This window comes from Camarhynchus parvulus, chromosome 5 (assembly GCF_901933205.1).
Source record: "Camarhynchus parvulus chromosome 5, STF_HiC, whole genome shotgun sequence".
In the NCBI taxonomy this organism is placed as follows: Eukaryota; Metazoa; Chordata; class Aves; order Passeriformes; family Thraupidae; genus Camarhynchus; species Camarhynchus parvulus.
In genome coordinates, this window is record NC_044575.1 from 9,053,083 (window position 1) to 9,068,030 (window position 14,948).

The 14,948-nt window shown below is 49.7% G+C and overlaps 1 protein-coding gene across 3 annotated transcripts in view; it reads left to right on the forward strand.

The window, feature by feature from the left end:
* EPS8L2 (EPS8 like 2) overlaps positions 1 to 14,948 on the forward strand; it is a 49,060-nt gene that overhangs the window by 9,583 nt on the left and 24,529 nt on the right. For all 3 annotated transcript variants that reach the window (XM_030950365.1, XM_030950364.1, XM_030950366.1), the window contains 2 exons: positions 9,162 to 9,226; positions 10,236 to 10,291. In XM_030950365.1, coding sequence (XP_030806225.1) covers positions 9,183 to 9,226; positions 10,236 to 10,291 — 100 coding nt within the window. In that variant the 5' untranslated portion in view covers positions 9,162 to 9,182. The remainder of the gene's footprint in view (positions 1 to 9,161; positions 9,227 to 10,235; positions 10,292 to 14,948) is intronic.

Here is a 14,948-nt window from a genome sequence, read left to right on the forward strand (position 1 = left end):
GAATGTTATGGTTCCTATAGGGACTCTGTGAAAATCCAAAAATCTCAGCATTTTGCATGTAAAACAAATCAGTGATGGACAACAGAAGTCCCGTTGCATGAATTCCCATTTCTGCCTTTCACAGGTGAATGGGAAGGGATAAATCACCATTTTTCCATTTAAAATTTTGTCTACCATGATAATATATATGAAACTATCAACTACAGAAGGAAAAAACTGCATTAGACTACTACTAAAAAAGCTCAAGTGATGTTTTCAGACCAAAAGCTGACCTGAGCCCCACCACATCTCCAAGAGCCACGACTGAGCAGGTTAAACTGGATGTTTTCCTGCAGTGACACTCAGAGCCGATTTTCCATGTGCCAAGTTTAGCTCAAATGAATTGTTACAAATAGCCAAAAATACCCAGGCAGGATATGAGTAGGAAGCACAACATAGGATGGGAAGAGATAGCAGTGAATGTTGTCATCATTAGCTTAAAAAGGCTGGAAAAGCCTTAAATATCAAATGAGATTTTTAAGAGATGAATCTCCTCCCTTAATTCTTCTGCCCCACCCTCCCAACAAAAAGCCCAGGATGAGTTTTAGAGCAGGAAATGAAAATTACTGATGCTTCCCAAGCCTCAAGCCCCTATTGCTATGGACAAAGATTTGGAACGGGAGCAGAGTGGAATAGCTCCTCCCTAGTACAGGCAGAGGGAGATGGGCTGCAACCCTCTCCCTTTCTTTGGGGAAAGATGGGATGCTGTGACCTTCCTACATAGGCAGAAAAGGATTTTTAGTTCAGATTGACCAATTACTTCTGCAGATTTACCAATCTTCATCTAACCCCAGAGAGTTTGAGCTGACTTTGCTGGAGACAAACTGAAGCTAAACCTGGCCCCAACGTGGCTCTGAGCCTAATAACAGCTTTTCTCTTAACAGAGAAAAAGCTCTTGGCACACCAACTGCCCTGCTACATGCCTGAATTTCTGCCAGGGAAGTGAATCAGCATTTCAGGGAGTGACCAAAAATGCCCTTCCTTAGGAGGAGGTGGTGGAAAGGTCCCTTGGATCTCAGCTGCTCTGTCTTGCTCATGAACCAGTCAGCATGGGGAGTGCACTGACAAACAAGACTCCCTCTTGCTCCTCCTGAGGGGATGAGGAACCAGCCACACCCCCCAGCTTTGCTTGGTGCTTTCCAGCCCAGTTTGGGCTGCAGTAGCTAGGCAAGGATGGTCTGGTGTATCATGCTTCTGCCTGGGGCTAAAGGTTGGGAATTACTGTGGAAAATGAATCTGCCTGCCAAATGCATCTGTTAGGCTTTACAGCTGTCCTGTCAGGGGTAAGGAGGCAGGAATGCTGAGGCTGGCTCTAAGGATTGCACAGGATTGATGTGAGGAGGGCACCATGTTCTTACACATTACAGCAATCATATAATGGAAAATTAAGACACTTGAGTGATTAGCTCAAACAGCAAGGTCAACCTGATACACCCACACCTGGTGAGAAATTATTGATCCCCACCAGCCAAACCAGGACCAGCCAAGGGATATCAGCATGGTCCCTGTTGGACCAGGCATCTTTGAAGCTTCTGGAAGCAGTCTTGTTGTCTGTGCTTTGAATAAACAGAGCACCACCTTCCAGCATGGATGTCACAGTCCTGAGCTTTGTTCCTGGAGATCCCACCATGACAAACACCACTCCACTGTGCTTCTGTCCATCAGAGCTGTATCATTACTGTGGGAAGCAGTAGGGACACAACAGGAACCCTCACAACTCCATCCAAGCTTTAGCCCATCCTCACAGATTCTGGGATGGTTTGGGTTGGAAGGGACCTTAAAGCCCACCCAGCTTCACCCCTGCCATGGGCAGGGACACCTTCCTTTATACCAGGTTGCTCCAAGCCCCATCCAACCTGGCCTTGGACACTTCCAGGGCTGGGCAGTCTGCAACCCCCACTGGTGCCAGCCTTTCACTGAGTCTCCCAGCTGTTCCACAGATGCCTTCGAGCTTGGAAAAGCCATCAGAGAAATATTCCAGCTCTGCAGGAGGTGCACATGAGGAACAGCTCTGAGAGCTGGTGCCTGCAGCCAGGAACACGAGCCCACAGCCAGTTTCAGGATTTTGGTGTTTTGCCTGAACACAGATTAATACCCTCCTCCAGGCTGGGCTCGGCTGTTATCCGTCCTGCTCTGGAATATGACACACACAGGCAGAGTCACTCCCTATTTTTGCTGGCCTGATCTCTGAGTCCCAATTTTTAGACAGAGCAAAGAAAAAGCTTCCCTTTCATCAAAAGTATGAAATCCTTCCCACGTCTGAAAATCACAGCTTTAAACCCCTTGCTGCTGGTGAACCAGTGCCCAGAGTACAGCACCAGGCTGGGAAAAGGGGATAATTTTTGGGAGTTGTGAGTTGAATAAGGATGCAGAGCAGAGAAACCTTCAGCATGACAACAACCAGTGCTTTCTTCAGCAAACTTTTTGGATACCAGGCATGCTACACCCACAGGTCCTGGCGGCTCTGGAGCCATCCAGCCTTTCCCTTGCATCCTGCCTAGACAGTCCCACGGCCAGTTCCAGCCTCCCACAGCTCTTTGGCTCCCACCTCCCAGGAGCTGGGTGGTGCTAGGGACAGGATTAGCTCACAGAAGGTGTGGGCACAAAACAAAAACAGGATAGAGGGGAAAAAGCTACAAATTTCCTCACAAAACTCCTCTCTTCCCAGGAAGCCAAGGGAACGCGTCATGCTGGTTTTTCTTCCTGGGCAGTACAAGTGACTCACATGACACTTTCTCCCAGTTGGGTAGTTTTGAACTGGGGTCTTTTAATTTAAACCATTTAATGAGGTTTTATGTAAGGAATGCTCATTCATCTTCCTCCATCTTTCCAAAGGCATCCATTAATATTTAATGTGCTGTTTCTGGGCCTGGCTCTCTAGCTTTCTAAACTGCAGCCCAAGCATGGATAATGCTCACCTTGGAACCCCTGGCAAGACACACAGCAAGCCCAAACCTGCTCCCTGTTTTCCTTCCACCCAGCTCCTGCAGAATTTCTCCAAAAGAGAGGAAAGGTGTAAATCCAGGAGCTGTGACTCGGCACTGGGACTCTGCAAACAAGTCTTTCTGAGGGGTAGTGGAGCCAGCTTCCAGTTTTTTCCCAAGATCTTGAAAACTGTGGCCATTTGTGCATTTTCCCTGGGTATTTATAGAGCAGGGTGCTGTCCAGACTTGCTTTTGGTTGTAGCTCTGGGAGGAAGGTTTTACTTTCTGGCAGGAATATTTGCTTGGTTCAGATCTTTCCCACTCCAGCTTGTGGGCACCAATGGCCTGCAGTGCCACTGGACTCTGAACTGGGACCTAAATTAAGGTCTGCTTGTGGATCACCATGGACACATTCTCTCTGTAGGCAGTTGCTGAATCTCCCATCAGGAATATGTAAATATTGGCACTTTTGCTCTGAGTGCCAGTTTGTGTTCCTGAGCTCCCAAGGCTCCATTGCAGCCCCTTGGAGACCAACAGGAAATCCAGATGGGATTCAAGGTGGGGGGGTCAGGGTCCACCAAAGCTGATATAGGGGTGGCTGTAGGTCTGAGCTGCCTCAGTCCAAATGAGCAGCTGCCACTTCTGCCGTGGAGGCTGAAGAACACTTGTTTCCTCTCTGCTCAGACCTGTTGGGCTGGATTATATTTATCCAGGTGCTTGTCTTCTGGAGAATCTCCACAATGTGAACAATGTGATGTGCAGAGCAGGGAGTGTATCCTTCAGACACCTGGCAGGTTGTACCTGGGGACTGCCTCTGTTGGAATGTGGCACGTGCCACACACACACCGGAGCTCCACCCCCTCCTTCCATAGGCCTATGTCTTTCCAAAGGGATCCATGACCCTGAGTGGCTCCATCACAGTAAAGGTAACTTGAAAGGGTGGAAGAAGGAAAAAACAGAAGACTTGCCACTTTCCCAAACTTGGGGTGCTGTAAAGGCATCTCAAACAACACAGATAACAGTAGGGACTCCTGCAGCCAGCAGGCTCTCCAGGCAGTGTCATCTGGATGTGTTCCCCTTTCCAAAGCAGGAATCACCACCATTAAAACAGAGTAGTGATCTTCTGACTTGGTCCTGCTAAACAACCAAGGCCTGATTTTGCAAAAACAGGGTTTGGAAATTTTGGATGGGACATGATCTTGGCTTGCTTCTCCAAGGAGAAACAACAGCCTGTTCCTCTGTTTGGCTGTCAGCCTCTCTGCTCTGGATTTGCATTTCCTGATGCTTTCTGACTAACCCAAAGATCATTTTTTTAAAGAGTGCATGTTCCTAGCAGATACCCTGAGTTTCTCCTGGTGATCCCTGAAGCCATCCTTACAGGCAGGTTCAAAAAAGCAACTAAAAGCAGGAGAAGGGTGGTTCCAAGAGGCTGGACCAGCAGACCAGAGACCCATGTGAAGTTCTCAAGTCAACCACAGCTCCTGGGGTCTCTCTCACAACCACTTTGAGAGATCTAAACCAGTTTGTGTGAATTTAGGACTCTTGGTGTCTCATGAGGAGCCCTGAGCACACATATCCCAGTGCCACACTAATGCCCAAAAGCTGTTTTGTTAGTGGATTGACGTGGGATTGTGGCCTTCCCTACCTGCCAGCTCCTGCTATACCATCAGAGAGGGTGGGAGAGATTGTGGCAACTGGTGGGATACTCCCAGGGGCTGGGGGAGCAGTCTGGAGCAGGAGCAGTGCAGGACGCACACACCACAGTTCCTGTGCTTCTTCCTTTGCTCTCCTGTGAATCCAAGCAGCCCAAGCTTTACTGCACAGCCCATCAAACAGCTTTCTCCAGCGTGACATTCCTGTAGGAAAACACCCAGCAGCCCTAACAGACAGCTTTTGTGGGCCTGAGAAGTCTGAGAGATAACATCCTGTGGTGGCCAGCTCATGTTTCTTCCTGAGCTTTATGTTACTGCCAAGACTGCTGCCAGTCCAGCAGTTCTGCCTGGCCCATCCCCCTGGCACAGGATACACACACAGACAGCAGGGACCCCTCACCCCAGGCAGGATCCCAGGGAGCATTTCCATCCCAGGGATCTCCCCAGTGGCCAAGCCCCATTACCTCTTGCTGCAGAGATTCCCCTCAGCATGGCTGATGGGGAATTCAGAAGTCCTGTTGCTGCCCCAGGCAGATTTCGGTGGGATGACTAATGGAAACACAGGCAAGGGTTAGAATATGCTTGGAAAAACTTGCTGTTACTCCTAGGTCACTTAGTTTAAGGTTTTTGAGGGTTTTGCCATGTTGTTCTACTGTTCCAGCAAAAACTGTTCTGTTCAGACCACCATAAATCCTTGCTACTACAATCACATCCTAATATTCTCTGATACCAACAAACCCAGTCTCAGTCTTAAAGGTCTTAGACCCATGAAGAGAAAAACCCACAAACACCAGATGCTGCTGTTATTAACAGTGATGATAATAATAATAATAGCCCTAAAAACCCCACCAGTATTTCACATTTGCACATTGTCCAATCTTTACCCAGAATCCAGAATTTTTCATGTCCTTTCCATGCCCTATAAGAAGTCTGACCACAGCAGATAAGGGAGAACTATACCTAATAAAAATAAAGTAAAACAATAGCAGAGATCAGCCCAGAGAGGAGAAAGAGATATTACTTTTTCCCTTCACAAAGTGCTTCTCCACCCTTGGAGAAGAGGGATCAATGTCACAGCTCCCTCTTCAAAGAGACTCAGAGAAAGCCAAAACAATGCATGGCCAGCTTCCATTTGCTATAAAAGTACAGAAATGTGGCGCAGACAATGCCAGGCTCCTGTCACGGCTCCATGAGTCTTTGGGAGGATATTTGACCTCTAAGGATAAGACTGGCCGGAAAGTCAGGGAGTGGGGTTTCCTGTGCTTTAAAGTACTACAGGTCTTCACCCACCTTGATGGCCTTCAGCACTGATTTGTGCTGGCCTCCCTAAGTCCTCTGGGACCTCCTGACCTGGGCTAGATCAAGGTACTAGGCTTTAGCCATGCAGTTTAGCTTCCTTGTAGTTGCTCCAGTGGCTGCAGACTGAATTTGAGCCTGGCTTAGCTCCTGGAGTCCGTACCTCATTCCACACCATGCTCATATGCGAGGCTCAGCTGCCTTGCTTGGTGACCCAAGCAGAGACTCTGCCCTGCACCAGCAAAAGGGTGGGAGATGGTCTTGAAATTGCCTTTGATTAGGCTGAGTCAAAGTTAATACCTGCACAGCCACACACTGCATGGTGACACTTGTGTCTCACCTCCCTTCCTACGCTGCTCCCGCTGGGGAAGGAGGAGGCAGCAGCCACACCTGCTGGGAGATAAGGGGGAGACCAGAACCCTCTAATCAGGCCAGGGAGAAGACAACATCTGGCTGAGGCTGCAGACTGTGGGAGCTCTTAAGGAAGCTCCCAAGGGGAGAGAGAACCTAGAGAAGGCCAGCCCACAGCTTCATCTCTTGCATCTTGGTTCTGTCCACATTTCAGGTGAAGTGCTCTTAGTCCTCCTTCACCTTTCACAAGCCCAGCTGCCTCTTGATTTAGCAGATTCATTAGAAAGTCTCCAACTCCTTAGGAATGTGCCCTTCCCCCTTGCAGTCTTCCAGTTCAGATTCAATTAATATCCGGCAATTAAGGCTGAATTAAAAGCTTTGGCATGAGGCTCCATCCTGGTTTCACTTGGCCAGCACCACACCACGCCTTCGCTGTGACCAGCACAAGGCTGAGCACAGCCACGGCCTGAATGCAGTGGGGAGAGCTGAGCAAAGGGCAAATAGGAAAATAGCAGGAATAAACAAAGAAAAGGGAGCCCAGCATGATAAGGACCTGCTGACTTGGCAGGTGTGTGCACTGCTTCCAGTTTCATGGCCTCTTTGGGACACAGGCACCCTGGAAGAGAGGAAGCCTTCCAGGTTAGCTTATCATTTGGGAACACCAGCTGATCCCATCAGGACTTTATTAATCACCATGAGATGAAGAATTCAGGGCTGGTCCTGCTTCACCCATGAAGCCAGACTCCTCTGCCACTGCCATGGAGTCTGCACCTCTGGCAGTCACCCTGGGTTGCCCCAGCTGGGCTCCTCAAAGAGCAGATCCCAGAGGTTTATTTTTTTGGACACAGCATAGGAAGGAGAAATAAAAACCAGGGTGACCTTAGCTGGATCCCTGGTTCCTCTGGGTGCTTCACAGCTGGGGCCAGGTCTGAGCTCCATGGGCCAAACCTGGTAACACATTCCTGCTGGAGTAACCTGGATAACAGTACATTAGGACATGGCCCTGGGCCAGTAAGAAAAAGGGAGCCAGAAATATGACACTAATATGAAGAAACACCCCCAGCTATCATCACATGTGGGACTCAAGTGCATGGGTGGTGCAGAGTAAACAGAACAGAGCGGGGGTTTTTAAGAGCCCAAGTTCTCTTTTCCAGGTATCTTATGCTAATGCACAAAGAGATCCAGGAGATAGGAACAGTTTGAGGAATGTAAAAGGAAACCAGCAGACAGCTATTAACAGAGGAAAAATTCACAGGTATCCAAGCTTGGGCACAGGGATGGGTTTTATTACACTCAGAGGGGTTGGCAGACCATCAAGTTTCTATTCTAATGTGATTATGAATTTATATCTCTTATAGGTGTGCAAAGAGATTTCAGCATCAACCACAAAAGAAGGGGGAGTTTAACATACTAGCTACTAAAATGCACTTGAGGGTCCTTTCTAGCAGTGTCTCCGTGCTGAGTGTGTTATTGTGACAGAAAACAGGCTGAAAGTTGTAAGGCTGAGTCCAAAACATACTGGGGTTCTCCATGCAGTCTGTGTACAGCCAAGTACTCCACCAGCATCCTCATAAATGCATCTCTCTGACATCCCACTGACAGATCTGATAAGATCAGTGAGAAAACTCTCTCTGCCCTCACCTCAGGGTGAAACACACAGAGCAAAATACTGCAAGTGTTCCAACATGAGGAATACATGTGGATACGTAAGGAATCTAGGGCAGCTCTGCTGATGATACAACTAGCCCTACAGCAGATAGTCAGCCTCCAGAGGGGAAATCCCAGGTGTCAGGGATGGCTCCAAAGTATTCCCTGGGGATTACACACACACTTTAGCCTAGATTCAGTGAAGACAAACCCTTGGAGGAAGCTCCACTGCCTGCCCACGGCTGTCATGGCAGCCCTTGGCACATGCCAAGCACACTCAGCAGTTCCTTTCCAGGAAATCCCACTGAGGACACTGAGGAATTTTTTCCTTTAGGCCAGCAACAAGTATTTCAAAGCCAAACCTTTGAATTCTGACAACCTTATCATGAGGTAAGCAGGGTCTGACCCAGGCACAGACATGCCCCTGAACTTTCCAAAAGAAACTTAAAAATATTTTAGGACATTGCCTTGGCTTCCCTTCAGCTCACACATGCAGCAGAGTTGAAGAACTTGGATACCAAAACAAATAATTCCCTGAGATCTTATTATATCTTGTTTTCAAGATTTGTCTCTTCCCTTGCAGTTCTGCTGTCAGAACAGTGCCTGGATCTCTCTCACATCTTCTCCCACATTCTAATTCTCACTGGAAAGAAAATGATCTGTGCTGATCCTGTCTGCCTTTCACTAACCACTCACTGCAGTACATTTTCTTTCATCCCTGAGCTGCCAGTGGAGCAGCATTCAGTCATCCCATTTTTCTTTATGTGGTCAATCCCCTCGTAAAGATACTTTAACAGCTGGTGTAGAGCTTAAAATTACCACAGAACAAAAGCTAATGGCACTCATGAAAAATGACTTGGGACACACAGCCATGAGCACATGGGCACAGGCATCTGGGACAGACCATGGAGGCAAAGGGCACCTCAGTCCCTGTTTAACCTTAGGCAGGACAGTGCTGCTGGAAAAAGATGTGCTGGAATGTCACAAAGCTGGGGTGTGCCTGGAATGGAAGAGCAAGAGGGAGAGGTGGAAATAGGTTTTGAAAAAGCATCCTGGGATGTGTCACCTTCAGCCTAGGTCGGAGCAGTGAGAGGTGACTGAGAACAGGGAGGTAACAACCTTATATTCACCTGACTGCTTCATCTGCTTGGACACCCCAGCTTGGAGGCAGGGAGGGCAGGATGCACACAGATAAATCACCTGAGAGCCTGTTCTATAACCACTGACCCTGTCTCTTGTGCTTCTGCTGCAGTTGCCTGGCCTGTGAAGCAACATGAGTCACAAGGGATCCCTCAACAGCAACCCCGGCTCAGCAAAGTAAGGATCTCCCTGCACCACTCCTTCCTACTGTTCGGGGGTACTCCAAGCAGTCCCACTCATCCACAAAGTCCCTGGTGTTTGTTTCACCCCTCCTGGCACTGCCTCACACATCACCTGCCCTGTGCACTGGGGTTTGATAATGTCACATTAGGTGCAGAGAGCAGATGGACACCAGGAGCCTCTCCACCAGCAGCCCATGGCAACCTCCCAGTGGAGCCAGAGCCACCAGCTCTCTCCCTCCTTCCTGCACCGGGTATGAGCACCTGATCCACTGCCTGCCCTCAGGGGGACATGGTGCACAAAGAGCACAAAGTAGCCCCTGGGCACCCATGGACTCACTGCTCTGTGCAGGACAGCCCAGCCACAGCACCTCAGATCCCACTTGGATCCTCCTCTGCCAGAGAAAACTCTGTTATCTCCTGGGTGCTCATTCCTACCCATGACCAGGCACGGGGGGTGGCCCTGCCAGTGGTGCTTAGAGACTTGACACCCCAAAACTCAACTGTTTTCACACAATTCCACCCTCCCTTACATGGGATATGTTCTATATCCAAGCACCTGCCTTCAAGGGGTTCATCTCCAGCATGTCCATTGAGAAGGGATCATCACCTTGGCTCTTCCACTGCCTCAGGTTCAGGTGGACTCAGGGATAACATGCAGGGGGTCTCCCTGTAACTCCCACTTACGGCACACTGGGAGCCGCTGTCCTTAACCCAGCCCCTCCGGAGTGCTGTCCTTCCAGGGGACACTGTGAAGGTAACTCTAGTGGGGACAGGCCTGGCTGGGCTGCTCCGTGTCCTGTTTCCACCGCTGGGTTCAGTGACATGTGCCTGTGGTGTGGATAACGGGTAGGGTTGCACAGGAGCCGCCGGCACGGCCCACAAGGAAATGCTTTGCAAGGAAGGGAAGGGCTGGTCCCTCTGGGCACTGCAGAGCTGCTGTGTGAAAACTGATGTTAAAAATATTTGGGAGCTGATGGTTGATTTGCACCTTCTTCCTTTTTCAGTGGCAGCATGGGCAAAGCTGAGGGAGCCTCCAAGCTGAGTGCAAAGGACCTGTATGGTGAGTCGTGCCTGCAAACACATCCAAAGTTTCCCATGGCAAAGGCACCTCTGGAGAGCTGGATGTGGATGTTGGGGAGCTTTAGGCTGGAACTCAATCAAAGCCACATGAATCCAGAGTTCCATACACAACAGGCTGGCCTGACCTGGCAACAAAAACACACCTCACATCTGTGCTGACACCTCCCACGCTGGGGACAGTTGGGATTTTGTGGGAACAGAACGGTTCTTCCCTTAGTGGATCCTTCCCAGGTCTGTTAGCAAGATCACCTGATAAAGGGCCTCACAAAAGAAAGACTGTCCTCAGCAGGTTAATGATTATCCTCTTCTAACTACTTAGTGAACCATGAAAATTCCATGCCCTTTGGCTCTTTGGAAGTGCAGGGAATGGACAGGATGGGTGTTTGTGCACAGTCTGAGAGGCAGCTTGTTTGGGTTCACCACATTTAGGTATCAATAACAGTTATTCCTGATCTCAGCAGATCCAAGTACCCCAGGTGAAAATGTGGCCTCTGGGGTGGGCAGAGCAAGCATAAATCGTGTGAGAAATCACCTCCCCCAGTTATTTCCTGGGTAAGAAGCTGGGGGTTGTCTGGGGTAACACAAGCAGTTTTGGGGGCGTCCAAGCCTGCCAGCTCTCCCACCTGAGAGCTGTGGATTTACCTGGATGATGTTTAATTGTGAAGGAACAGACTGTGTGTGCTTGTCCTTGGATATTTTCTATTTGATCAGAGATTGTCTTCGGCGGCTATGAACTGCCAATGTGGTTTATTTGTCCCTGAGAACTGACTCCCTTTGCCCAAGGCTGGAGGTTTATCCACGTGGAGTGGCCTGGAGCAGTGTCCAGAGAGACCAACCTCACCTGGGGAGAAGTGGGATGGCAGGGGCTGTATTTAGTGCTAAATAAAGCCATTGTTAATGCCAATTAGCTCCCAAGAAATGAAACATGAGGATAATGGCTGACCAGAAATTTGGCTGTTTGTGGCCTGAATGCTGCAGGGTGAGTGGGTGCCAAGCAGGGGTTTGAACTGTGTCTGTCACTTCTGGAGATGGAAGGACACATGATAAAGAAGTAAGAGGATGAGATGTGAGAATTTTGGGTGCACACAGGGCTGCTAGTATAGACAAACTCCTCCTGCCTCCAAGGCAGTGCACATTCCTTTGGCTGAGCACTGACACTGGCACATCCTGTCAGGGGCAGGAGGGCTGCAGTTTCCAGGTAAACAGCCCTACAGAGAAATGTGTAAAAATGAACCTGGGAGTTCACAATGGGATTAAAGCCAAGCAGATTTGCAGGCTGGCACCCATGGGTGCAGGCAATCCAGGGCTCCAGCCACCAGAATTCCAGAGGGGGATCTAATGGTGCCATGGCACAGGGAGCACCCCTCAATCCTGTGCCACAAAAACCAGTGCAGGGAAAGGCTGACAGAGTGCCTTAGAAACAAACATAGCTCTCAAATAAGCACTTTTCAACACAGCATTTCATCTTCCACATTTTTTTGTATGAACACACCTCAAAAACAAATTCACCAGGGTTGGGACCTCTCTGACCAAATTCCAGCAAACCTGAAATGAGGACTGTATGTCCCCGGGCCAAATCCTCAGGAGGAGTAAAGCAGCTGCCTGCTATTTCCCTGCCACTACTGAAATACAGATTGAGCTCTGATTCCCTGCACAAATTAGTACCTCTTGGCCAGCCCAGCCCCTGGCATGAGCACATCCAGAGGGATTTTGCTTGGCAGCACTTGAAACCCACCCTCTAATTCAGCAAAAGACACTCAGCACGTGTAAACCAATGTTTAAATGTCTTGGTCCCTTTCCCACTCGGATCCTCCCTCCCCAGCATTAATTTCTGCTGTGAGCTGGCACATTTGGGGGTAGAGGGCAAACAAGAACTAAAATTCCAGGGAGAATTATGTTTCATAATGAAACAAATCACACCAAGCCGAGCTGGCCTTGATTATGTGATTACACCACTGCTGAGGGACACTTGGAGCTGACAAGACTTTTCATATTTCTATTTTCCTCCCATGCAATCATGCTGGACCCTCAGCCTGTGTACACTGCCAGACCTCCAAGAAGTGAGTGCAGTGACTCCCAAATTCCCAGCACACAGGCATCCACTCATTTAAAGCTCTCTGGGTTATGATGGCTCCAATGCACACAGGTGTCTAAATATTATTTCTAAGTGAACAAGGCCTTTGGTTTACCTTTCTAAAGATGCTTTTTCTACAGTAATACTGGCTTAACATGACAGGGGTGCCAACTGTGGGTACAAAAGTGCTACCTGAGGGCCAAGGTGTTCCCAGTATCAACAGGGATTTATTGGGAATATTAAACCCACCTCAGGAGAGACCCTGAAGAGGGATATTTAAAATTGTTGTGGTGAGGCTGGAACACAGCAGCAGCTTCAGGCTGTGCACAGGAAAGCACCTGGATGGTGAAGGTGGAGGTTCACTCTGAGGGGCCTTCAGGGCATAGTGTGAAGGTCCTCACAGGACACAGCCTCATCACACAGCTGTTGATGGGTGGGGAAGGCTCTGGCATCACACTTGGCCTGCTGAAATTGCTTTGATCACCAAATATGTTGCCTACCACCGTGTATTCTTCACTGTGGGGAGCACAGAGGGATGAGGAGAGATGACCAAAGGGAATTCTACAAAGAAACTGACTTAAAACCCCAAGATACTCTCCCCTGGCTCTGTTCCTAGCAGAGTTTGATATGCTTTCCAGCTGCTCTGCCATCCTCAGTGGAGTTTCCTGGCTCTTGTGGAGCAGGACACTCATCCTTTCCTCCTCCCCTAGTAAAACAGCACCACATTCGTTCAGCTCCACATTCTGGAGGAGTCTGTGGCTGCAGGGAGCAGTCCCACCTCAGCTGGCAGCAGGGAATGGCTGGCCCCTCTCAGGTTGCCACCTCTCTCCCCACACAGCTACCAGCTGAATAAATGTTAATGCACGCCATAAATAAATTAGGCTGCTTCTCTGCTTACGGGCGTCTGTTCTGAGCCCAGATGAAAGCCTGGGGGGGGGAAACCAAGCTCCAGCAGAACCCATGGGAAGGACTGGCAGGAAGTATTTCTTTCTGCACAGCATTTCCCACAGCAGGAAAGCTGCTGCCACCCCTTTCTGAGGTGATTCCCAGTGGGCTTCTGTAGGTGTTCCCCTCAGCTGCTTCCAGAGCTGTCAAACAGCACTGGCTGGCTCTCCTGATGGATTAGGCAGCGTAGCAGGAGAAGTTCAGGGCAGTTTGATGATTGCAGTGATTTCTCATAGGGCTGTGGGGAGGAGCAGCTCATTTCTGTTTGGTTGCTGTCTGTCCCTGCGGTGCTCAGCCTCCTTCCAGGGTCTGTGAGACCCTGCCAGCTGGTTCCAGCCTGTCCAGCCATCCTTGATGCACTCATTTCTGGGAAAGAACCAGACTTGTTAGGGCACAGGGCTGGAAAAGGGGTTTGGGAGCAATGAGTTAGGCTGGAGAAGCGCAGTGTTGATGCCAATCACTTGACACTGCACACCCGTAACCCAAGCCAGGCTGCGGTGCTGTAACAGGACACGAGGCACTATCACAAAGAGAGGAGCCACTTCCTGCCCAGTGTGGCCCTGCACAGGGATCATCTCCCTGGGGAGCCATGGGCAGAGAGGCTCCACTGGTGCCAGCATCACATCCCTGAGCCACAGGCAGCTGCTTGGCACTGGCCAGGCAAAACACACCAATGGAGAAGAAGTAACTTACCTTTAATGGTCATGAACCAATTCCTGGGGGTCTCACAGATCTGCTTGTATCCCAGCAGGGCCTCCAGCCCCAGCCACATGGAGAGGTCTCTGAGATGAGACCCTCCAGCCCTGAGCACAGTGCCCAGACTGTAATTCCCTGCTGCTGGCTGCCCCATACCCTGCCCAAACCATGAGCTTGTTCACAATTCCAGCTGGAGGCCACATGGCTGTCACATCGTTATTGACAGGAACATGGAGGGATCATTCCTTCCCCACAATCTTTAGGAGAGGATTTGTGCAGGATTTAACACACACTGGTATTGTCTGCAAGAGACAGCTATGGCAGAAGCAGTGGCCTGCCAAGCCTGCTCAGCCACACTGCTGAATCAAGATGACCACGTCCATACCTAAATCCCCAGGGATTCAGAACAGTGCCACTCACTGTCATGTCTTTAAAGATTTCATCATACTGGAGAAAAAGCCTGAGGCTCAGCAGAGATCCAGCCTTCTTGCCCAGGTCATTAATTCCTCCTGTCCCCTCCTGCCAGCCCTGAATAACTCCCTTGTCCTTCCCCCTGCTCCCTTGGTGCCATTCCAGCTCCCTTCTTCACATCCCCTTTCCCACCTGAGATTCCAGCTTGAGATTACCCTGCTCCCCTTTGACACTGTGTGTGTAGGTGACCCTTCCATTCAATGCCTTGGACACTTAATACACCAACTGGAAACAGGGCTGGAAGAAAAACTGGAAGCCAACAATCCTGTTGGTTCCTGCAGATCAAGCCCCAGTGGTGGCTGAGACAGGGAACACATTGGCTTAGTTCAGCCATGGAGCTCTGGAGCTACTGGGAAGAGCAGACACTGCTCCAGGTGCTGCTGGCCAGGAGTTGGGGATGGCAGTTAGTGACAGGGATGCTGTGGAGAGGGATCTCCCACCTCTGATGCTG